Source organism: Vitis riparia, chromosome 16, assembly GCF_004353265.1.
Source record: "Vitis riparia cultivar Riparia Gloire de Montpellier isolate 1030 chromosome 16, EGFV_Vit.rip_1.0, whole genome shotgun sequence".
Classification (NCBI taxonomy): Eukaryota; Viridiplantae; Streptophyta; class Magnoliopsida; order Vitales; family Vitaceae; genus Vitis; species Vitis riparia.
The window spans coordinates 18,087,746-18,113,210 of NC_048446.1; the positions used below are offsets into that span (position 1 = coordinate 18,087,746).

A 25,465-nucleotide genomic window follows, 5' to 3' on the forward strand; every position below is an offset into this window, starting at 1 on the left:
AACCAGTCTGGATATTCCACTTCTTTGATGAATCTGGCCTCCAGTAGTTTGTCAATCTCCATCCGGATGACTTTTTGTCTGTCCGGGTGAAAACGTCTGACCTTTTGCCGGATGGGTTTTGCCATTGGTAAAATGTTAAGCTTATGCGAGACTATCGAGGGGTGAATTCCCTTCATATCAGAGTGTGTCCATGCGAAAACGTCATGGTTTTGTCGGAGGATGTCTTGGATGCTCTAGGTTTCTTCGGGCGTTAAAAGGGAACTTATATGAGTAAGATGAGAATCTTCTTCTGAAATTTGTACTGTTTGTAAGGGATCTGCTGCCGGGGGATCTCTGTCCGCCGGATACAGTGACTGCTATTGGTCGAGCGCATGGGTGGATTCGGGGAGGGGTTCATTCTCCCGACTGGTCCCTGCTTCTCTTGCTATCTGGTAGCATTGGCGAGCGGCTAGCTGGCTGCCGTATAGGTTGGTTTGCCCATCTTCAGTGAGAAAGCTCACCATCTGATGATATGTGGAGGGGATGGCCTTCATACAGTGTAGCCATGTGCGTCCCAAGATAACATTGAAGGGTGATAGATCTTGGACTACCGAAAATTGAACGTTGAGAGTGACTGGGCCAGCTTGGACTGGTAGCACAATGTCTCCCAATGAGGTAGTTGATGCCCCGTTGAATCCGGACAAAATCCTTCCAGGGTTTTCGAGACCGACTAAGTTGTGTCCCATGTGGCTTATGACTGATGCTTGCACCAGATCAGCTGAGCTACCTGGGTCAATTAAGATGCGTCTTACGTCGAATTTGTCTATCCCCAAGGATAGAATGAGGGCATCACGGTGCGGACGTAATATCCGCGTGGGGTCTACTAGAGGAAAAATGATCGTTCCGTCTATGGGGTGCGGGCCTCCTTCGGTTATCCCAGGTCGGATGGAATTGATACGCTCACGCACCATCGCTTCCCGCAACAACCTCTGCCTTTTTCGCTTGGAATTGAGCTCTTCATCCGACGAGCCTCCATTAATGTAATTTATGACGGCTTTGGGGCGGCCGGAGCCATGGGGCCCCAGAATCGCGGCCCCGGGAGGCATCTCCATCTCTAGCATCTGTACGGAGGTATTGCCTTAAATGACCCGCCTTTATAAGCCTTTCCACCAAATATTGGAGGCTTCTGCACGTCTCCGTTGTATGGCCGTGCTCCTTATGGTAAGCGCATTTTTTGCTATGGTCTCTCCTGGATGGATCCGATCCAAGGGGTCTGGGCCACCTGAAATCGGACATGCTCTGGATCATAGGGAGAAGCTTCTCATAAGTTATAGAGAGTGGTGTGAGGGGTGGCATTTCCGGGCGGCTTGGCCCTTCTTGCCTTCGATCGGATGGTCTTGGCCTGTCCGGAGGTTTAGTGCTTCCCTCTGTAGTACCCTTGGATGCCTGTCCGGCCACCAATACTTGCTGGGTGGCTGCCCGTACGTCATCTTCAAGCATTGAGTATTTGTTTGCACGTCGAAACAAGTCGTCCATTGTCATAGGAGGCTTTTTTGCTAGTGACTCAAAAAAGGGAGTGCCTGGGCAAATACATCGTTTGAAAATCTGTAGGACAGCGTCCATGCTGCAAGCTTCCACTTGTAGGACAGCCTGGCCAAATCGTTTCACGAACTCCCTCAAGGATTCGTTATCCTTCATTTTTATGTTTTGCAAGGTGCTGATGTTTTGCTTATGTCGGGCGGAGCATAAGTATTGTCCCACGAAAGCTTCTGAAAGGTCTCTGAAATTATCCACCGAATTAGGAGGTAGGCGATGGAACCATGAAAGAGCCTGTCCTTGCAGACTGGCAGGGAATACTTTGCACAGCAGCGGGTCGTTGCCTATGTCGAGGGTCATGAGCTGTCGATAGTGCATGATATGGTCAAAGGGGTCACTGCACCCATCGTATGTGGAGAACTTTGGTACGAGAAATCCCCTTGGGGGTTCGTAATGAATGATATGAGAGCAGAAAGGCGTGGAGAGCATGTCATCCAACCTTTTGCTAATGGAGCCCATGGGTGGCTCGCTCAGGAGATTTTTCCCAATGGTTCGTACCGCTTGGTGCGGTGGAGCGTTCTGCATCATGGGGGTGACCAAGGGGTCACGGTGCGAAAGAACGTTCTGTGGCATGGGGGTGACCGTAGGATCATGGTGCACTCCCCCTGCGATGGTCGTCGGTGGCTTGGGCCTGCCAGTTTGCTGGGGGCCCAGTCTCGCGCGCATGGCGCCCGACAATTGGGATCTTCTGTCACGTCGTCTTTTTGACGAGAAGTGGGTGGAATCTGAGCTCTCTTCACGGGGAGCTCGAGGCATAGGCGTGTGTGGCTCATGCGGCCTAGCGCTGCGTGTTTCAGGGATTGCTCCCGCTGTTCCAGGGTAAATCGACTCCTGGTGAGCCCTTGAGTTGGCCACCTGGCCCCGGGAGTGCTGACGACGGGGAACTCCTGTCGACGATGCCTGGATACGTAGTATTGCATTTTCTTCTCTTAACCTCGTCGTCTCCTGGAGGAGAGTTTGTAGTTGCCGCTCGCTCGCTAACTGCCTTCTTTCGATGGCTTGGCGCCATTCAGAATTATCTTCCTCTCTTCTTCCAGATGAATGGCTTTGGGAAGGCGTAGCCATTTCTGCTATTTACTGAATCAGCGAAAAACGTTCCCACAGACGGCGCCAATGTTGAGGCCTCGTATTCTCAGCAATCCTCGTAGTTGCCAAATGGATAAACATACGATCTCAACGAACACAAATTCCTGATTCAGCTGCTCCTGCAAAAGGCGTCCGGACGGGGTGTCCGGACACACCCTCCGACGGTTTTGTCAGCCATGGAAAGAGAGATAAAAGTAGATGGCACAGTTGGCCTTTTTCTAGGTATTGAGGAGCTTACCTTCTTCTTTGTGCGAAGGTTCATATATATACCATTTAGAAACTCTCTCTCCTCCATAAATGATGGAAGGCTTTCTGGTTTACCATGATTGCCACTAGGTGGTGGCAGGGACATCCTCATCCTACGAACGGCTGTCAGAGATAACGGGAAGTGACTAGCTGTCACTTCTGTCTTTTCGCTCTGCAGGTATCAGAATATGATTTGTGACAGGATGTCAGAATGACGTAGTGAGGCACGCTTAGTCTGGCCAGCGATCCGGATGAACATATCCGGGTGGAACATGAAAGGTCGCCGGATGCGTAATGGCGGTGGTCCGGGATGAACGTATCCGTGTGGAACATGAAAGGTCGCCGGATGAGTGATGGAGGTGGTCCGGATAGGAAAGCGCGCCACGTGTACTCTTGGGGAATCCGGATGTGGATATTCCGGGTAGGAACACGTGCCACGTGTCGTCAGGGGACGTGTGCCACGTGTCATCAGGGATGGGTCCCTACACGTATGATTTGAAATCAAGGAAATTCAAAACAATATTTTTGGAAGTGTTAGGAAATTAAGGCAAACAGGCGTTGTCCAGGGAAGAAACCAACTCCACCGGTCAAGCAAGGCATTACTGTAGGGAGTGGACTAAGCTTCCGGATATATCCTTCTCCTTTCCCATCATTTTAGTTAATCCAATGGTTTGCTTGTTGTAAGAGATACTTTCAAAACGACTTGTTTTGAAGTTTTGGAAGAGTGTCCTCTGAGAGATTGTTCCTATTGTTTATATCAAATAGATTTTAGGTTTTTCCAAAAATTATTATGGGTTACTTACTTTTCTAAATAAATATCATATATAAATATTTTTTATTTTGTAAAGATTATGTGAAATAATTTGTTAAAATGGATGAAATACTTCTCATATTTACGAATTTATCATTTCTTATATTTTTATTGAATAACTTATTTTTAACATAAATACTCTTAACTATTTCAAGTATTTATAATATGTTTTAAAAGAAATTATTATTTTTATAAATAAATAAAAACAATAACGACAATTTTATCAAAATGGATTAGATTTCTAAAATTGGGTTTCATTTACCTTTTTAATTAAATAACCTAAATTATATACCACCTGCAAGTTAAATTATGTAATAATGAAGTAAACTCATTTCATGTGATGAAATAATTACTACTATTTTGATCGAGGGAATCAAAATAGGGTTATTTGATTAGAATGGTTAAAATAATTTATTTAAAGTGACTTTCATTTTTTTTTTAAATATAAGAATTTATAATATCTAATTTTTAATTATTAAAAATTACAATCAATCAAATCACAAAATATACATATATTTTAATCTCATTGCTTTAAATCAAGTGTAATTTTTGTATCAAATTTCAAACACAGCCTTTTCATAGCACTTCGCGAGGAAAATTAAAAGGAAATTTTATTACTTTAACTTTTTTTTAATGGTTAAGCACCTTTTATTTTTATTTTTCCTAAAAGTTAAGAAATTTTCACAAATTGGTTCAACTTTTAAATTATGTTTGATTTATAAAAGAAAATTACATATAATTAAAATTAATTAAAGTTTTAATATATTTTTAAATTATTTAATTTTTACATATAAATAAAATAAGTTTGAATTACTATCGAAGATAATTTATTAATTTTAAATATATTATTTATTTATTTTTCGCTTACATTTTCCCTTGTCGACGATCAAGAAGAAAAAAAAGAAAGAATGAGAGTTTCCTTGAACTTCTAAAGGAATGAAAGGTCTTTGAAATTTGGAAATGAGTGCTCCTTCCTCCTTGTGATAGTGACAATGTCTGGGCTGCAAATCAACTCCAAATCAATAAGTTAGTTGAAGAAAAGAAGGAAATGAGAATGGAGTCTTCTTCTACATGTAGGCGTGATTAGTGGGGCTGAAACTAAACTAAAGGGGGAGAGTTTGTTATTTATTAGTCTACGGATCTTTGATTCATTTCAACTTTTTTTTACCTTTGACACTTCCCATGAATATGGAAAGAATTTCTATGAGTTTGGCTTTTGTCTTTCAACTTTATTGCTTTATACCCCTTTCCTTGTCCCACCTAAGAACAAGTGTTTGAAAATTGTTTATTGAGTCACCTTTTTTTCCCACCATAGACAAATTGTTTGAAGCTTTTTTATTTACTTTTCAAATTAATACTAGTCTCATGATTCATGGGATGGTTGGGCATTGATTGATTATGCCCTGTTTGGATCAATAACCCTTTTTTAAGTTTAATATGGGTTTTTATATCTGTTTGATGACTAATTTTATTCAAAGAATCAATGAGAAAAAAAGTTTAATATGAAAGTTAGAAAAATATTGTTTTATATGAAAACTCTATTTTGATTTATAAAATATATATGTTTAATAAAAGTTTTATAATATTAATATTGTTTTTAAAAAATTGTGATTTTTGTTTCAATTTCAATTTTAAGGTAACCTAAAACAAGAAGTTATCTCGAACAAGGTCTTAATAAGGGTGACAACGATTCGATTAGCTCCAGTCTTAATCAACTGAAGAATTTTATTAAATTAATCTGTTTCGATTACATTAAAAGTTATTAAAATTGATTTAGTTTTTTAATTAAGTCAACTTGATTTAACATTAATCTAATTCATTCGAGTTACAAAAAATTTGAATTCATATAGTTTTTGAAAAAATGTTAGCCTCGAGAACTATATTAATATTTAACTAAATATAAAGGGTATAATATAATAAGAAAAAAAAAGGAAAAAAAAAACCAAACTTAACATTAGGTGATGAAAAATATTTTAGATAGAGATAGCTAACTAGAAAAACTTAGTTGTTACAAACAAAAAAAAAATGGACAATCAACTTTATATGAAAAGAAAGGACACATTTTTTTTATAGCTTTTAATTTACATGTACAATTTTTAGTCCAGAGAATTAGGCTTTTGTGTTGAAACCTATATAAGTATTTGAAATAGGTTTTTACCAAGTTATTTTATCCAAAAAAAAATCCAATAAAAATAAAGAGAAAAGAGCTCTAAAAAATAAAGGAAGGAACCAATATTCAAAAGTCTTCAAAAGTATGGTATGGGTTGCGTTAACTTTTGAAGATCTTTCAAAAAGAAGTTTGAACACACTATAAATGTTTGAAAACTCTTCACAAGATGTTTAAATTTCGACATATAATTTGACACTTTGTTTCCTTTTTCCTAATATTTTCTCCAACTTTCTAGCTTTTCATATCCAATACTTATTTCTTGCACCCTTATATATCTAATACATATGGACTTCAAATTTAAATCAACTCTAAATAGCTCCAAATCGATTATAATTGACAAGATCCATAGAACATATAATGTGTCGTATTTAATATAATAATGGAATAAAAGTGTTAACATAATTTAATGCATTAATAATCTTTCTTTTTAGCAATTTTGTGAAAAAACATAAATTACAATGGCAAAAACAAATGAATTCTAATATAAAGTTATCTTAATGATCACATGGTTATAATTTTCTTATCAACAAATGAATGATCCACAACAACTCATGAAAAACAAGATACTATATTATGTTTACATGCGTAGAGTTTAATTATGTTTAATTTTTTGTGATTTTTTTCAATTTTTATTCACTTTTTTTTTGTAGGCACATGCATGGTGTTTATTTATTTTAATTTTTTTTTAAATATTTTTTAGTTATCCTAATTTATATAAAATTATAAATGGAACACATACATGATTTTATGTAAATAAATGAAGCTTATTTATTTTCAGTTTTTTTTTTAACTTTTTGGTTCAATGATCTCAATTCTATATAAAAATATAACTAGGTTAGTTTAGTTTTATATCGGGTTATTTGATTAAAACAATCATTGAAAACTCAATTTTGGAAATTTAACCCTCCATTTTTTTTTCTTTTTTTTTTTCATGTTTTAACAAAAATCCACTCATTCTTTTCTTCTAAATATAACTATTTCTTTTAAAACCTACATGTAAATACTTAAAATAGTTTAGAACATTTATACTAAAAATGAGTTACTCTTTAAATAAAAATATGAAATAGACAAATTTTATAATTTTATGCTAATTAAAAAAATATGCTAATTAATAAAATAATTTTATAATAATAAAAATATAAGATAATAAAAGATAAAAGCAGGTAAAAATAATAAAGAGAAATGGAGGAGAATGCAAACTTCAATTTAAGTGGTTTGACACCAACTTCCATAGGCATGGTCTTCAAATTTTTTTAATCTAAGTCTTGAGGTAGTCCATGATACAAGAATCCTTTATGCCAAGGACTCCTTATAAAAGACATATAATTATTTTTTATTTAAAAATATTTATAATCTTATATTTTTCAATAAAAGTTCGTTAAAAAAATTATTAGGATGATTTTTATATTTTCAATAAATGAAATTTAAAAATAAGATGATTAAAACTATTTGTTTATTAAAATTTTATTTTTAATATTCTTTTTTTTTGTATAAATTTAAAATTATTTAGTTTTAAAACACAAATGAATATATGTGACCTATGCATATGTATTAATAAACATAAAATCGGCTTAATAGAAATGACACCATCCACTTTATTAAAAGGCAAAGGTTTAAATGCATTATTTTATCACCGCTAAACACAATTTGAGAAGGATAAAATGTAAATCATTGGAAAGTATTATGATTCTATTTCATTTATTTGATTAGTTATACAATCGTTCAATCGGCAATTTCACTGATTACTTTGTTGATAATGCATTCATCTGCTATTATCAAGCATAATTCAAAAAGGATAAAATACAAGTCTTTTGAAAATAAAATGAATTCTTTTCATTTGATTCCTAAGGAATTGACTACACATATCATTAATGTTATTGATAGACAAATGAAGCAACAGTCAATGGATCGACTAGTTGACCAATTGCTTTGTTGATTATTGCATTCATTTTCGACTAGCTATCAAGCATAATTCAAGATAGATAAAATGCAAATCCTTTGGAAATAAATCACGAAAATTCCATTTTTTACAATTTTTTTTTAAATTTACCATAAATTTGTCATAATTCCACCCAACGCAATTGGCCTGACAACTGGGCTTTCCCCAGCTATGTGATGGAACATATGGCCTAAATGTTAATAACAACCACTACCAACCATACCAAGAAATTGGGCTGAAAATGAGGTGGGCCTGGGCTGGAGATTTACCAATGTTTCAATGAGCCGAGCCCAAATGGTAATCAGATAAGGTTGAAAGTTTGGCTTAATGGGCCTAAGTTACATCCACAAAAATTCATGCCATTTCCTCACACACATACACTGTACTCGTCCAATTTCTGCAGTGCAACTATTTTGGATAGCCAAGGAGGCAAAGAAGTTGTTGAAACAATATCAAGGTGCGTTTGTTTTTTTATTTTGACTTTTTTTATTCATCTAAAAGTAATATATTAATATCATATTAAAATGAATTTATTATTAATAGAATCAGTTTAATTATATTAGATGATGTCAACAGGTCATTTTTAATCGAATAGAAAAAGTTAAATATTTTAGTTTTTTCTATTCAATTAAAAAACAAACACACCTAGATTAATTTCTTACTAAAATATAAAAATAAAAATATTATAATTAAAGTTTTCTTTTTGAACCTCTAAGAATTCCACACAAAAATAATTATCATTGAATATCTTTGTATTTTGAAAAAAATGATACAATGTAATGAGAGGTAGCTAGTGTTTCAGCGATGTACAAGTAATAAGGGCATCTAATTCTTTAATTGATTCAACCCTTTTATTATCGCAGCAACTAACTTCCAATCCTTCTTATATATTAAGTCTCTTAACTGTCCATATAAAAATCTATAATGAAGCAGGGGCCACTGCAGGGGCAACCCCATGTTTCACAGGATTCACCGCTGATACTGGCCTTGGTGCCACAAAACCAGAACTTCGGATCTCCGCCATTTCTCTCCTCGCATCTCCCCTCTGTGCTTCACACAGTTTTGGAAGAAATACACCTGCAGTTTATCACAAATATTAGCTATTTTTACATCAGAAAAATAAGGCATGCATGTGGTTTCCGGGCATTTAGGATTGGTTTGTAGGTTACCTTCACCGGCAGCGAGATTGAAGTAGAGATCAACAATGTTGGGGCAGCCGTTATAGCACTGAGTAGAGCAAAGCTTCCGGGTGAACCCACACTCCAGCAGAGAATCCGATGATATCCCAAGCGACTTTCTATCGAGCCCACAGGCTTCAATGCACTGGTCGCTCTCCACCCAGTCCTTCACCTTGTCCGCCTCAATCTCCGACGTCCTGCACACGTATGCTTCCTCTCCGCTCCTCCTCACATGCTTCTCAAGCACACAGCGCTTGCCGGATGATGAAACCGCGAAGGCGCATGTGTCCTTGTTCAGATTCTCACATGTTATTCCTCCTACACCACCAACCCAGTACCCCAAGTATGTATTAGATTAAAAGCTTTTGATGTAGTTGATGAAAACCCATCCCAAAAGGTTGATTTTCAGTACGAAATATGAAAAATTATCTGAAAACCAATATGAAAGAGTCCATTGTTTCTTACCTAGAGAACCTTGCACGCAGACTGCAAGGACAAGAGCCAGGATTGCCAGGGACTTCAAGCCAAAATCAGAAGCCATGGGCACAGCTCTAATGCACCAAACAAGCCAAAAATTTAGCTGAAGTTTTAGAGAGTTAAGAGTTTTGTTGTGGAGACTGGGAATTGAGGACGGCTATTTATAGTCGTTGCGCCTGGGTAGTTTTAGACCGTGTATAGACCGCAATTCTAATTTCTAGCGAAGATGGTCTATTCGGATAGTGCTTGGAAGGTTAGTGAATGGACCCAATGTTTGAATAGTCAGAAGTTTTGGCAGTCAAAGACTCCGCCAGCAATGAAACACGGCTCTCTGCAAACTTGGCACCATATTTTCCATGACTTTGGCCGTACCAAATGGTGCTTTATTAATTTGAGAATTAGTCAAAAGTCCTGCACTGTTTGGAGCCTTTTCTTATCTTTTGTAAATTGTAATACACGTTGAAAATGGGAATTTGGGAATTAAACACTGCTTTGTTTTCGTTTACTACTGTTAATTGACCAGTTTTGTACAATTTTAACGGTAATAATGTGAGACTGTTGGCACTATTAAATTGTTAGAATATATGCCATGTACATTAATAGTGTGTGCCAAAAATAAAAATATTTACTTTTAAATTAAGGGTACAAATTTTATTTGTTGATATTTATATGATAATTTCATATGTCCAATAACTTTTATGAGTGTCGTAGTTGAGTTGGTATTTCTGAACAAAATATCCAAGTGACAACTAGCCATGGTTCTCTAAATTCGTTGTCGGATTATTTGACTTATGAAAATCAAGATATTGGATTTGCTAAGAGGCTAAAGCAAGTAACTGAGTTTGTATTGAATGAATTTAAATCAATCTTATTTTAAAAATGTTGATTGTCTAGAATTATTTTAAAAGGTTAGGGAAGTGGGGGGGGAATATTTTTGCTAAAAGTTTTATGTTACCTTATTTTTGGATCGATTCAAATGCAAGACTAATCGATCCAAATTACTTTTTTTTGTAATCTTTTTCTAGCCATTAGTTTAAGGGTTTCATATCCTTTTAAAATGAAATTGTCCCATTTTGAAAACAAGAAAGCAGCAGTCAGTTTTTGTGCTCTTGTTTTTCCCTTCCCTTTTTGAGGTTGTTTGCTTTCCAAGAAAATCTCATACAAGTCTTCAAGCAAATCATTTAGTGGATTTTTTGAAAAAAAAAATGGGTTGAGTTCTTTGAACATTTATCTCACAATCATTTGGATTTGGGTGAAAACTCATTTTCTTCTTGATGGAGTTTCAAGGAGATGGCCGAGATCAAGCTTGGGAAAGAGTCCAAGCATGTTCCTAAAGATGAAGGCATATTGGTGAGGTGAGAAGGTGTTTGTCAAGTAGTCCATGAGGGATTAGAGATCTTGAACTAAGTAAATTTTTGTACACCTTGATTGTTATTTCTTGTATATTTTTTATCGGTTGTAGGCCCGTGGTTTTTTACCTCTTTGGAGGTTTTCCACGTAAATTCTAGTGTTATCTCATTGTCGCTCATCCTCCTCTTCATTTCTTTTTCAATTTCTAGCTATCTTTGATAAATTGGTGATCTAATACTTGGTTGATTGTTGAGGTGAAATAGATATGAGTTGCTTGAGGGTAATTTGAATGTTGTTTCTTAATATTGTTCATAAGTATATTTGAGATATTATTCTCTCGTTTTTAATTAGAAATTGATTTAAGGAATTATGTTGGAGAGTGTTGAAACATATGTATGTGACTTGCATTTTAATCTTATTGGGGAGTGTTATTACATCCATATTTGTATGTGATCTCTATTTTGTGTTTGATAATGTTTATAAAGAAAAGGAAAATTTGTAAAAATCTTAAAGTTAAATAACTTGTGTCGGGAGACCTTTTAAATTAGTCAATAACACCTAATCATCCCCCTCTAGGTGTGTTCTATCTTTGAGATTCTAACTTTCAACTTTTTTAAAAAACAATTTTTCATTCTTAAAAATAGATAATAATTTTTCAAGAGAGACTAAGTTTAACAAGTTTGTAATTAAAAAAAAAAACAAAATTTATTTTGAAGGCCTATTATTTTTAAAACAAATTTAAGAATAAATTTTAGATGCCAGATTATTTTAAGAACAAATTTTAAATATCAAATTATTTTTAGAACAAATTTAAGATGTTTTAATTATCATTTGTAGTGTGTTCTAAGCAATAATTGAAAATTGAATAATACATTAAAAGTTTTTGCATTATATATCAATATACAATTTCATAAATTAAAAAAAAATGTTAAAATTTATTTTTTTTATATTTGAGTCTTTAATCCCAATTTTGTTTCCGAAATTATCCATAACTATTTTTAAAAACTGTTTTTTAAAAAGTGCATGTTCTTAGAAACATTGTCAAAGAGCTAATAATATGTTATTTTAATAAAAATTTGTTTATGTATGGAGTTTTCATTTAATAGATTATCTTTTTCCCATTTGTAAGATAGATTTAATTAGCAATAAAACAAATTAATACTCAATGGTAAGCTTTCCTAAGCACTAAACCCATGGTTTGGCCACCCTATGATTGAAAAAAAAATCGTTTTGAAAGCAGAATCAAATAGTGAAAACATGTTTTGAAAATGGAATTATTTAATAATAGAGTGATTGTAGTTTTCAAAAGCATCATTGCTTTTTCCACAATGAAATTATAACAAGATGGAAAGGCCTGCATCAATTGTTTTGAAATTAAGGAAATTCAAAACAATATTTTTGGAAGTGTCAGGGAATTTAGTCAGACAGGCGCTGTCCAGGGAAGAAACCAATGCCACCGGTCAAGCAAGCCATTACTGTAGGGAGTGGACTAAGCTTCTGGAAATATCCTTCTCCTCCTTTCCCACCTCCATCATTGTAGTCAATAAGTGAGAAGAAGGACCAAAATGAGTTCTATGGTGTGAAACGAATATAAGAAAGTTGATAGAGAGTATTCCTCTCTCTCTCTCTCTCTCATGGAGTCTTCTTCTTCATGTAGGCGTGATTTGTGGGGCTGAAATTAAACTAAAGGAGAGAATCTGTTAATTATTATTCTAGGGATCTTTGATTTCAGCCTTTTACTTTTGACCCTTCCCATGAATATGGAAAATTTTCTAACTGTTTGGCTTTTGTCTTTCAACTTTATTGTTTTACACCCCTTTTTGTTTCCCACCAAAGAAAAAGCGATTCAAAATAGCTTCTTATTCTTCACAATAAAAAGCCACATTTGACAGAAAATAAAAATAAAAATAAAAACAAAATGGAAAATAATTATCTATTTTTAAAAACAGGACATGGTTTTCTATTTACATAGTATTTTTAGACTATGTATTTTAATTGTTTTTACTTGTTTTTTAAAGATTGTTTTAAAAATAATTATACAAATATGAAAAGAGAAAAAATGGGTTTTGATTTAATAATACAAAAATATATAGAAAAAGGAACCTCAAAATTTTTGAATTAGTATTATCTTCGTCAATTTAAAAATAATTTAAAATACATATATTTTTTAATGAATCATTTAATTATTATTATTATTATTATTTTTATTTTTAATGAGATGTTTTTTATAGAAAAAATAAATAAATCTCAACTTTCTTAGGAGATGTTTGTTTTTGGAGGGAAAAAAAATCTCAAATAATAAAATAATAATAATAAAGAGGGAAATAATTACGTATGACAAGTAAAATGGATATTTAAAAAAGAATTAGATGACTCATTAAAAGGGCATGTATTTCAAATTATTTTTAAATAAATAAAGATAATATTGATTTAAAAAATTTAGGTTCTTTTTTTTTATATATTTTTATATTAGTAAATCAAAACTCATTTTTCCCTATAAAAAAATAAATAAATAAAACACAACATATAAAAGTTAATTTTTAGATATATTTATAAATATATAAAACAAGTTAAAACCATTTTAAATTCTCAAACATACTTGAAATTTGTAAATAATTTGTTTATAATAATTTGTTTAGATACATTTTTATGTATTTTTAGATGCATTAAACAAATTATGTTTAATTTTTTCTGTGATTTTTTCAACTTTTGTTCCCCTTTTTTAATAGCATGCATGGTGTTTATTTATTTATTTATTTTTATTTTTTTAATTGTCCTAATTTATATAAAATCATAAATGGGTCGAATACATGACTTGAAATTTAAACTTAAGCATTAAACATAAACTTGAAATCATCCACCTTAAAGGAGATTTAACTTACAATGAAAGGGGGAAAAATGGAAGAAGACAAAAATCCACTAGGCCAGACAATTGGGCTTTCCCCAGCCATGTGATACAAAGCCATTATTTCTTTTATGAATTCAACTTATGTGCAGTAATGAGTATGATTGGTCAACAATGAATATTGTCTTAATACAGACGTAGGGGAAATGGTAGGAAGGAGAGAAAGAAAAATCCAATATTGTATGTGGACTTTTAATTTGAGACTGTACGCTCGGGGTACAAAATACCAATCCGATGGAGCAGAAAAAGATACTTGGAAGGACATGCCAAACAATATTAGGTTAGTTTATTATTCAAATATAAAATAATAATAATAATATTATAATTAAATTTCCTTTTTGAACCTCTAATAATCCCACACAAAAATAATTATCATTCTATATCTTTGTATTTTTTAAAAATGATACAACGTGATGAGAGCTAGCTAGCTACTGTTTCAGCGATATACAAGTAATAAGGGCATCTAATACTTTCACTCAACCCTTTAATTATTGCTTATTGCTTATTGCATATTGCTTATTGCTTATTGCTTATTGCTTTCTTATATTTGAAGTCTATAACTGTCCATTCTATGTAAAAATCTAGGCTGAAGTAGGGGCCACTGCAGGGGCAACCACGTATTTCACAGAATTGACCCCTGATACTGGCCCTGGTGCCACAAAACCAGAGCTTCGGATCTCCGCCATTTCTCTCCTCGCATCACCCCTTTGTGCTTCACATAGTTTTGGTAGAAATACACCTGCAGATTATCACAAATATTAGCTATTTTTACGTGAGAAAAATAAGGCATGCATGTTAGTCTCCGGCCGTTTTGGTTTGGACGTTTGTAGGTTACCTTCACCGGCAGCGAGATTGAAGTAGAGATCAACAATGTTGGGGCAGCCGTTATAGCACTGAGTAGAGCAAAGCTTCCGGGTGAACCCACACTCCAGCAGAGAATCCGATGATATCCCAAGCGACTTCCTATCGAGCCCACAGGCTTCAATGCACTGGTCGCTCTCCACCCAGTCCTTCACCTTGTCAGCCTCAATCTCCGACGTCCTGCACACGTATGCTTCCTCTCCGCTCCTCCTCACGTGCTTCTCAAGCACACAGCGCTTGCCGGATGATGACACAGCGAAGGCGCATGTGTCCTTGTTAAGGTTCTCACATGTTATTCCTCCTACACCACCAACCCAGTACCCCAAGTATGTATTAGATTAAAAGCTTTTGATGTAGATGACGAAAACCCATCCCAAATATGGGAAGGAAAGTGGGATTTTCAGATGAAGGGTGCTTGAAAAAGGGCTGATTTTCAATATGAAATTTATGAAAATTATTTTAAAATCAATATGAAAGAGTCCATTGTTTCTTACCTAGAGAACCTTGCACACAGACTGCAAGTGTAAGAGCCAGGATTGCCAGGGACTTCAAGCCAAAGTTAGGAGCCATGGGCACAGCTCTAATGCACCAAACAAGCCAAAAACTTAGCTGAAGTTTCGCAGAGAGTTAGAGTTGTGTTGTGGAGACTGGGTATTGAGGAGGGCAAGCTATTTATAGTCGTTGCAGCTGGGTAGTTTAGAACCTGGGGGAAAGATTTGGAAAATGGAATATTCGGTGTGAAAAATAAAGATATAGACCTCAATTCTAAATTTTAGTGAAGATAGATGGCTTGTTGTGGGACAGTGCTTGGAAGGTTGGTGAATGGACCCCAATATTTTGGCAGTCAAAGACTCCGCCATTAATGAAAAACAGAAGTTTTGCCAGTCAAAGACTCCACCATTAATGGAACACGGCTCTCTGCAAACTTGGCACCATGTTTGATTATTTTCCATGATTTTGGCCGTACCAAACGGTGCTTTATTTGAGAATTGGTCAAAACTACTGCACATTTTAGGCCTTCGCCTGGCTTCTGTATTGAAAACGGGAGTTTGGGAATTGAACATTGCTTTGTTTTTGTTTACTCGTTCGTGTTAATTGACTAGTTTTGTACAATTTTAACGGTAAGAGTGTGAGACCTATGGCACTGTTAAAATTTCAGAATATATGGCCACGTAATATATTAATAATACGTGTCAAATTAATATTTTATTTTAATAAAAATGTGGTTACACGTGGAGTTTTTGTTTAGTAGTTTATTGTCTTGCCCTCTATAAGATAAGAGTAAGATATGATTTAATTAGTAACAAAACAAATTAATACCCAATGGAAGCTTTTCTAAGCACTAAACACATGATTTCCCAAAATAAAACGGTTCTGAAAGCAGAATCAAAGTAGGTAAAACACGTTTTGAAAATGGAAGTATTTTATGGTGGAACTAATGATAGAGTAATTGAAGTTTTCAAAACCATCATTGCTTTTTCCACTGCGAAATTACAAGAAGATGGAAAGGCTGCATCACATGTTTTGAAATTAAGGAAATTAAGAACAATATTTTTGGAAGTGTTAGAGAATTTAAGCAAACAGGAGTTGTCAAGGCTGGAAACCAACTCCAGTGGTCAAGCAAGCCATTAGTGTAGGGACTGGACTATGCTTCTGGAAATATCCCTCTCCTGTTCCACCTCCATCATTGTAGTTAAACCATTGGTTGGCTTTCTATTCCCCCCAATTCAAAAAAATCTTTTCCATACCTACTTGTTTTGAAATTTTGGAAAAGTGTCCTCTCAAATAATGCTCTTATTTTTGCTATCAAATATATTTTAGGGTTTTGTAAAAATCATTGAGTGATCTAGGGTCTCTTTTAGTAATTGTTTTAAAAAATAATTGTAAAAAATAGTTTTTGAAAACAGTTTTGTGATATTTGTAGAACAAAAGTCTGATTTCAAACCTAAAATATTTTAAACTTATTTTTAATATTTTTTAAATATGTTTTATAAATAATTTTTATATATAGTATTTTAGTTTTAATCAATTTTCATGTTTATATAATTATTTCTTAAAAAAACAAGTGAAAATGATAAAAAAACAATTAAAAGACGTTTTCTAAAAATATACTATTTTATGTTCTTAAGAATAAAAAATAGAAAACAGTTTTTTGTTGTCAAATGTGTTTTTAATATTTTTTTTGTTATGAAGAACAGAAAACTATTTTAAAAAATAGTTCCAAACAAGCCCTTAGGGTTTGTTTGGTAACAATTTTTAAAAATAATTTTAAGTTCAAAATATGTTTGATAACTAACACTTTATTTTCTGGTCTTAAGAACAGAAAATAAAAAACAGTTTTTGATTATCAAACGTGTTTTCTGTATTTTTTTGTTTTAGAGAATAGAAAATTATTTTAAAAAATAGTTCCCAAACAAGCCCTTAGAGTTTATTTGGTAACAGTTTTCAACAATAATTTTTAGTTCAAAATATGTTTGATAACTATAAAATAGAAAACAATTTTTTAAAAAGAGAAAATAAAGAATTTTTAGAAAATGTCTTTTTAAGTTATTTTCTAATAATTATTTTTAAAAAATAATCATACAAGAATGATTAAAAGTAAAACATCATATATTAAAATTATTTGTAAGACATTAAAAAAATATAGAAAATAGGTTAAAAATATTATAGGTTTCCAAACAAATTTTTATTTTATAAAACATCAAAAAATTATTTTCAAAAATTGTTTTTCAAACCTATTTTCCAAAACAGTTATCAAATAAATCTTTACTTTTATACATAAATATAATAATGAAGTAAACCAACTCCATGTGATGAAATAATTGTGCTACTTTGATAGAGGGGATTAAAATAGAGTTATTTGATTGGAAGGTTTATAATAATTTTATTTAAAGCCTTTAATGCACAAATATTGTGCTAAAATAGTATGATTCCTAGAATTTTTAACTCTTTCATAAAAAAAAAAAAGAAAAAAAGAGTAAGAGTTTACAATATTTAATGTGTACTAATTAAAAACACAATCAACGAAGTTTTATCTATAATTTAGTATTATTACTTTGAATCAAGTTTGATTTCATTATCTTGTATTTTAGTATTATTATATGAAGAATGCTATGTTATTTTATTTTATTGTTTAATATTTTTAAAATCAACCACTCCTAAAATATATAAAATTTCCTCTATTAACTTCAAATTTTTTTTTTTTTTACTTTTTTTCTTCTATTTTTATTCTTTATTTTCTTTTTCCTTGAATTTTTTCTCAAATTTTTTCCGCAACAAAACCTAGGCCAGGAGAAAGGAAGAAAGAAGAAAGAAAGAAGATTTTAACGGGATGAAAGGGCTTTGAAATTTGAAAATGATTGCTTCCTTAAGTCAATAAGTTGGCTGAAGAAAAGAAGGGACCGAGGATGGAGTCTTCTTCTATATGTAGGCGTGATTTGCGGGGCTTAAATTAAACTAAAGGAGAGAGTTTGTAATTAATTAGTCCATGGATCTTAGATTTCAACTTTTTTTAGCCTTTGACGCTTCCCATGAATATGGAAAGAATTTCTACAAGTTTGGCTTTTGTCTTTCAACTTTATCTTTTTTTTTCCCACCAAAGAAAAAAGTGTTTGAAATTTGGTTATGGGGTTACTTTTTTTACCACCATAGACAAATTGTCTGAAACTTTTTTATTTACTTTCCAAATTAAGACTTGCCTCTGCTAATTCATAATATGTTGAATGGTAGGTTGGATATTGATTAATTAGGCCTATTTGGATTATCTTTGGAAAGTTAAAAGCAGTAAAATAATTTCAATATGTATACTATTATTTGTTTTGTTGATTTATTTTTTGTTTTTTTAATATTTTTAAAGGTTTTTAAAATGGTTAATATATTTAAGATAATTACATATTTACAAAATATCATTTCAATTCATCATATTTCATCATATCTGAAAAGTGATATGGTTCCAAAGAATGAACCGTATAAGGACAATTCCAATTAGATTTCATTCTTGAATAATTTTTTTTTTTTTTTATCTATTTCATCTATTCCATAACCAGAATAGGAGATATATGTTACACAACGGTTTTGGATCGAAAGAGAGATTTAAAAAAATGATAGAATTCACTTTATCAATGACCGAGCTAGATTTGGTTTATATCCACTGATATTTTTTATCCAAATTTTCATTCAACATTTTCTAATATTTAAATAAAATCCAATTGTTGATATTTGTGTAATTTACGATATTTTAATTCTTGATATTTGCTATAACAAATAAATAAAAGGTATGAATCCCATATAATGTTGAGGAATCCTATTCTCCTTCTCTTTCCTTCTAATTATAAGATTATTTATTTATTAAGACTTTACTTTTTTATATATGTAAATATAAAATTATTTAGGTTTAAAACACAAATGAATATACATGTAACATACAATAAGTATTAACAAATATAAAATTGGCTCAATGGAAATGACTAATTAAGTCCATTGTATTGAAAGACATGAGTTAGAACACATTCATTTACCACTACTAAACATAATTCAATAAAGATAAAGGGTAAATCATTCAGAAGTAGAACAGATTTTTTTCATTTATTTAACTAATTGCATAACTGATAATGGCTTTTTTTCATTTATTTAACTAGTTGCACAATTGATAATTCGACTAAGTCAACCTATCGCACAATTGGTATCACACTTATTTACAATTATTAAGCACAATTCAACTTTGAATAAAATGATCCCTTTTCATTTTTATTTCTTAGAAATCAAATATGTCATTAATGCTATCGATGGACAAATGGAGCAACCATTGTTTTACTAGTTACACAATTGATCAATAGCTAATCAACCGATTACTCGGTTGATAACACATTCATTTATCACTACCAAATATAATCCAATAAGAATAAAATGCAAATTCTTTGAAGAAAAACAATATATAATGTTATATGTAAGGAAAACTTAATCCCAAATAATGTTCCCCTAAATGAAGATCTACAAATAAACCAATTGTAATTTTTATACTACTCTTTACCGTTCATATATATATGAAATTACTAGAATAAGATTTTTTTTTTTTTTTGAAAATAGAGAAAAAAAATTAGAAATAAAAATGATTAAAAATTAAAGGAAAAAAAAAAACCCTAGACTTTGTGTAGTGAAAGTACAATTTTATGAATATACCGAACTATCATAAGATTAATTGAAAGTACAACTCGTATTTTGAAGACACAATTATCATAAGATTAATTGATTAAAAGAGATGAAAAGATTCTAAATTTATAAAATTAACATCTCCCATTTTCTAACTTAAGAGTAACCCATTTTTGACATAAATACCTTTCAAGATTTTCATTATTTACATATGCATTTTAAAATAATAGGGTTATTTTTGTAAGAAAAAAATGAGGGTATTTTTGTTCAAAATAGGTATATTTTTAGGTTGAAAAAAAGTGAAGGGTTAGTTTTTCAAAGTAGGAATGATTTCATCCCTTTTAATCCATTATGTTATGATATCATATGGTGCTTATGAAGAGTTTATGTGGCACAAAGTGTTATAATTCTTGCACTATTTTTCAAATTATCATTTTTTTTTTTGTAAATATTTCTTTTTTAATCTACCTAAATTTGTCAAAAATCCACCCAACGCAATGGGCCAGACAATTGGGCTTTCCCCAGCCATGTGACGGAACATATGGCTCAAATGTTCATAACCACCACCAACCATATGAAAAAATTGGGCCAAAAATGAGCTTGGTTTGGGCTTAAGATTTACCAGTGTTTCAATGAGCTGAGCCCAAATGCCAATCAGATAAGAGTGAAAGTTTGGCTGAATGGGCCTAGTTACATCCACTAAAATTCATGCCATCTCCACTCACACATTGTACTCATCCAATTTTTCAGTGCAACAATTTTGGATGGTCAAGGAGGTGAAGAAGTTGTTCAAACAACTCTGAAGAGAAGTCTCCTGGTAAACTAATAGCCATCGTCTTATATAGATCAACATAGGGGAAATGGCAGAAGGAGAAAAGAAAAACCCAATACTATGATTCCATCACTTTCTCTGGTAAAAGTAAAATCACTTGATCACAACATTGTAATGCCTTTGAAATTTGAATGATCATCAACTTATGGCTTAGTAGTTTTAAATATTGACCCCACATTGTCTTCAACCCATGTGTAATAGGAAACTAGTAATCGAAGAATAATAAGCTCGACATGTCACTGAAGACCATGTCTTAAAAAGACGAATATTTCCCTACTATTGCAGGTGGACTTTCAATACAAAGCCAAACACACCCCTATTTCTGAGATTGCAGCCTTAGGAACAAAACACCAATGCCCAAGTTAGATTATCAATCCAAAAGTAGATAAAGTTAAAAGCAAACAAGATTGTAGATCTAAATCTTTTAGGGTTGAACTCTTTTCTCATATTAATTGAAAATATATGGTTGGTGGGATAGAAAATGACATCAAAAAGCACATGTCTCTTCAATCTAAAATGAAAAAAAATGGCTCTTCTTTTCTAATTAACCATTAAGAATCCTTCACAAAAATAATTACCATAGTACATCCTTGTACTTTGAGAGACAAAAAATGATAAAAGGTAATGATAGAGCCAGCTAGTGATGAACTAATAAGGGTGCATGTGTGTTTCAGCAATGTATAAACCAGAAACAACAAGAGAATCAGAGTGCAAGTACTCAAAAACTTTTACACAAACCTACCCTGAACCAGAAGAAATACCAAATGAAAGACATAGAGGACAAAAGACTTTCTGAATTGGCGACATTGCCAAGCACAAAGACAGAAAGGAGGAGGATAAGATGCTTAGCAAAAGAAGAAATCCATCACTATCAGTATGTAGGAGATATTGCAGACTGGGAGAGGAACTACCATGTGTAGTGTGTAAGAGCATATCTGACATGGGCCTCATTTTTTTGATTCACATTACCTACCATTTATAACAACATCTGTATTATCACCATACATACCTTAAAACATCGCTTTCTCATTATGCAATTCGTGCACATGAGATGCCCACGAGTGTGAGTAATGACGGACGAGAGAAACAAGTAATAATTTTATGCTATTAATCATTGATGTATGGATATGTCAATGACAATCGATGGGGTTATGGAAGAGTTCGGTCTCTTCAAAGGAGTCATGGATTTAACCGGAGTTGCAGGCCTTGTTAGGGAAGAGGGAAGTGTATGTCGCAAAGAAAGAAAAGGTTGAGTCGGTTTGAAAAGATGACCGGCGTAGGAAAAGGATGAAACCCAATTAGAGAATCAAATATTATTCCACAATTATTTTTAAATTATGATAAATAATTGATTATGTATGGTGGAATCAGAAGAATTCAACAGATGTTTGATTGATAATAATAATAAGAAGAAAAAATTCTTCAAATGGGAAATCAACCTATAGAGATGTGCTTTTGCTGTGTTGAGAAAAATCTGCAGAAAGTCAATTTTATTTTATTTTTATTTATTTATTTATTTATTATGAAACCTAAGATCACTGATTATAAGACAATCATGGAGTCTTGGAATTCATGCTTAAAGTAATCGACACATCTTAGCTGAAAAAAACTTTCAGAAGTCAGGAAAATAAAAGAAAAACACCCCACTACTATGAAGATATTCTGAAAATTAACCAACCTATCAAACACCTATATACAATCAAAACCATATGAAAGGAAGTATGAGAAGTTGAATTCAGAAAGACCTCAGAAAACATACCTGAAAGGGAGGTGGGAGATGCTGAGAAAGAAGCACTGATGGAGAGGTCCTAAGGGATAGCATGATCCAATGGGAAAAAGGCCAGACTTTGTTATGATAGTCTGGTAAGAGAGGTGGAAGATAACCATGGGATCAATGCGATCCCTTTGGAACTGTCCACCTGCACCAAGAAGAAGAAGAAGAGGAACTAGAGAGGCGGTGGTCCATGGAGACATATGGTGGGAGTGGTGTGTTTTAATGGGGGAGATTGTGATCAAAAGGTGGTGATGGGGTTTGGGTTTTGATTTATAGAAAGGGAGAAGACAAAGAGAGAGAGAAAGAGAAAGAGAAAAAGGAGAGAGAGAAATAGAAAAGAGAAGAAACAGGAGAGGAGAAGAAAGAAAGGTTGGTTGGTTTCGGTTACTGTACCGCCTTTTCTTTAATCTTCACGCAATTGGTGTCATCGACCAAGTTTCATGCCACCATCAATCTTAAGCTTCATGCTTTCTCAAAATTACTCAAATAACCTTTCCAAATTATTCATCTTCCTCCCCATTAATTTGATTTTCTTGTACTAACAGCCTAACACCAAGATATAGTGCAGCATGACAATGGGGTGCTTTTTTTTTTCTTTTTTTCTTTTTCATATTATGTAATTCTTATAATATCAAAAAAATAATTTCATGAACTTATTTAAAAAATGAAGAATCTTATATTATTTAAATTAATGATTAATTTTATTATGTTTAGTATAAATATGTTAAGATACTACCGATTTCATATTTTTTTGTTTAACACTTGCATATAAATATATTTATTTAAAATATTTTTAAAAAATAAATTTATAGGAATGTTAATTAAAAAAATATAATTAATAATAATTAAATATATTTACGCTAAACCTTATTTTTAATTGAAATTAACCCATTAAATTAAAATGTTTGGTGTGGTCAGGCTATATGGTGCACATGATGAGAGGGACGAGGTTGGGGGTAATTTGGTCAAATTAAAGCAATGGCTTTTCTGTAAATCAAGCGACATACAAGGGCATCAGTGTAGAGGTGGGGTATTCTCGTGTGCCCTATACCAAGTACTATGTATACTAATAATAATGGTGGGAATATTTAAAAATAAAAAAACAAAAAATAATCATAAATCATGACCTTTTGACACCAACCAAAATCATTTCATGGGCTAAAATATTACGAAATTATTAAATTATTTCAACATCTTTATCATTAAATTTCAAATTTAGCCGTGACACAAAAATAATATGAGATTATTTTAAACTGGGCACATTCATTATAAGTCCCATAAATTTATTAAATGTTAGTACTATCAATTTAGAGTAGGTACGAGAACACAATGCGTTTAATCATATATGTTAATAATTTAGGGTTGTTTCCAATATATTTATTGCATTCACGTGCACATCCATGTACAAATAATTTATATTCTCTTTAACTTGATTTTTATTTTATTTTATAATTGAGGTTTTTAATTTGTGAATTATTAAATAAAGTACATTTAAGTGTTCATACAAATACGAAGTTTAAGGATAAAATTTGAATTCAAATAAATTTTTTGATGGGAAAATAATATTAAAGGTTGAATGTAATTTTTAAGACGATTTGAATAAAATTTAAAAATCGGGTTTTGGATAATTATTTTTTAATATTTAAATGATAAAAAATTTAAGCATTATAAAATTTTAAAGCGTTTCCTCAAATCATTAATAATGACTTTGGTGGCTTAACACTACCATTACAGTCTATAAAAAATTGATTTTTCGTTAAAAAAATATCTCTCTAATCTTATATTCTTCTCGAGTCATTTCTCACCCACATTATTTTGTAAGGATCTGTTTTCCTTTCCTTGGTTGTCATATCTTAAAAATGATAGAATAAGATTTTTATTAAATATAATAAAAATAATTTAATAAAAAAATTTAAAATGATATAAGTACCTTTATTTTGAATGAAAGTAAATTTTAAATGTAAAATCTTAGTTTGATTGATCCCTCCAAAATGCAAAATTTAAAAATTGAAAATCAAAAGACATCTCAAAAAGGTAATTTACATATCTGAGAGCATTTATTAAGCAAGTACAAGGACATGTTGAAAAAAAATAATTAATTCAAAATTTGAGTGGGATTATTTGGGCAATGAAAGAGGGACACGTGTCAGCGTGGAAAGGGGGCATTGAATAAGGGTAGTATACGAATGGAGGGGTAGTGCTGGTAATAATGGGGACATAAATAATAATGGGTGTCTTATGTGGTTTTAAGGCAGGTATGGGTTGCAATCAAACAGCTAATATTGATAGCAAGACAAACAGCACTTAGTCCATTAGAAAATGACACTTTTCATTTCCCCCTATAAAAATCTTGTTTTCCACCCCACAAATGGGAAAAGGAGGAAAAAATCTCCCATTCAAAAGGTTGAAAATGAAATCAACATCTTTTCATTTTAATCTACATAAAATAACGCATTAATTAATTAATTAATCAAATATTAATAACATTTTATTCTCTTAATTTTAGAAATTTCTTTAGATTATTTATCGTATTGTTTCAATTGTCAAATTATTAAAATAATCATAGGAGGAGACTGGAACTTATCTTTTTTAAAAGACTCTAAGCCAAGTCACGATGATGGTTGTATGTCGTAAAAGATTTGATTTATTTTTACAAACTATGATTTTTTCTTTAAACCCTAAAGAACCTGATCTTAAAATCTAAATTTTTCTTAGTTTAATTTTAATTAAGTTAAACATCACAATTTTCTCATGGTGGCACAAAAGTCTTATTCACAATACTTGCAATTGATCAATAATGATGAACTTCTCACTAATGGGGCATGAGAGATTGGACTTTTTTGAAAAAGCAATTATTCACCCTTATATTTGGAAAAGAAACAAACAAGGAGTCGTGGTCTCTTTTCTTATATGATAATTTCATACTAATAAAAAAAAATCAATTTCAAATCAATACAAAGTTTTTCAATTTACACGTTTCTTTACCCAAAAAAACAAATAAAAAATGTCAATAAAATATGCATAAGCAATCTCTCTAGACAACATGTTCTTGGTTGAAAGGGTTAAATGGGTGAAGGAAATTTCAATTCAAGGAGACGGTTGAAGATATTATC

At 32.1% G+C, this 25,465-nt stretch overlaps 3 protein-coding genes and 1 long non-coding RNA gene across 4 annotated transcripts; all 4 read right to left on the reverse strand.

The window, feature by feature from the left end:
- Nucleotides 1-295: 295 nt before the first annotated feature.
- On the reverse strand, nt 296-950 carry LOC117933356. Its single transcript, XM_034854717.1, has one exon. It carries the CDS (start codon nt 948-950, stop codon nt 357-359), a length of 594 nt encoding a protein of 197 aa, XP_034710608.1. The 3' UTR covers nt 296-356.
- Nucleotides 951-8,547: 7,597 nt separating this feature from the next.
- LOC117933688 lies at nt 8,548-9,601 on the reverse strand. Its single transcript, XM_034855174.1, has 3 exons — nt 9,471-9,601; nt 8,997-9,323; nt 8,548-8,904 (listed from the first exon to the last, which is right to left on the reverse strand). The coding sequence occupies exons 1-3, from the start codon at nt 9,544-9,546 to the stop codon at nt 8,747-8,749; spliced, it is 561 nt and encodes a 186-aa protein (XP_034711065.1). The 5' UTR covers nt 9,547-9,601; the 3' UTR covers nt 8,548-8,746.
- A 4,486-nt stretch (nt 9,602-14,087) lies between these two features.
- Nucleotides 14,088-15,225, reverse strand: LOC117933689. Its single transcript, XM_034855175.1, has 3 exons — nt 15,093-15,225; nt 14,573-14,899; nt 14,088-14,476 (listed from the first exon to the last, which is right to left on the reverse strand). Exons 1-3 carry the CDS (start codon nt 15,166-15,168, stop codon nt 14,319-14,321), a joined length of 561 nt encoding a protein of 186 aa, XP_034711066.1. The 5' UTR covers nt 15,169-15,225; the 3' UTR covers nt 14,088-14,318.
- Nucleotides 15,226-20,558: 5,333 nt separating this feature from the next.
- LOC117933690 lies at nt 20,559-22,588 on the reverse strand. Its single transcript, XR_004654357.1, has 2 exons — nt 22,338-22,588; nt 20,559-20,913 (listed from the first exon to the last, which is right to left on the reverse strand). It is a non-coding gene; the product is annotated as an uncharacterized LOC117933690 (long non-coding RNA).
- Nucleotides 22,589-25,465: the final 2,877 nt, after the last annotated feature.

Bases quoted from the DNA above. Each gene is read 5' to 3' on its own strand.
- LOC117933356 (XM_034854717.1), bottom strand. From the start codon at position 950: ATGGTGCGTGAGCGTATCAATTCCATCCGACCTGGGATAACCGAAGGA.
- LOC117933688 (XM_034855174.1), bottom strand. From the start codon at position 9,546: ATGGCTTCTGATTTTGGCTTGAAGTCCCTGGCAATCCTGGCTCTTGTC. The intron at 9,324-9,470 runs GTAAGAAACAAT...TTGGTGGTGTAG, and splicing joins CTGCGTGCAAGGTTCTCTAG to GAGGAATAACATGTGAGAAT. The intron at 8,905-8,996 runs GTAACCTACAAA...GATAAACTGCAG, and splicing joins CAATCTCGCTGCCGGTGAAG to GTGTATTTCTTCCAAAACTG.
- LOC117933689 (XM_034855175.1), bottom strand. From the start codon at position 15,168: ATGGCTCCTAACTTTGGCTTGAAGTCCCTGGCAATCCTGGCTCTTACA. The intron at 14,900-15,092 runs GTAAGAAACAAT...TTGGTGGTGTAG, and splicing joins CTGTGTGCAAGGTTCTCTAG to GAGGAATAACATGTGAGAAC. The intron at 14,477-14,572 runs GTAACCTACAAA...GATAATCTGCAG, and splicing joins CAATCTCGCTGCCGGTGAAG to GTGTATTTCTACCAAAACTA.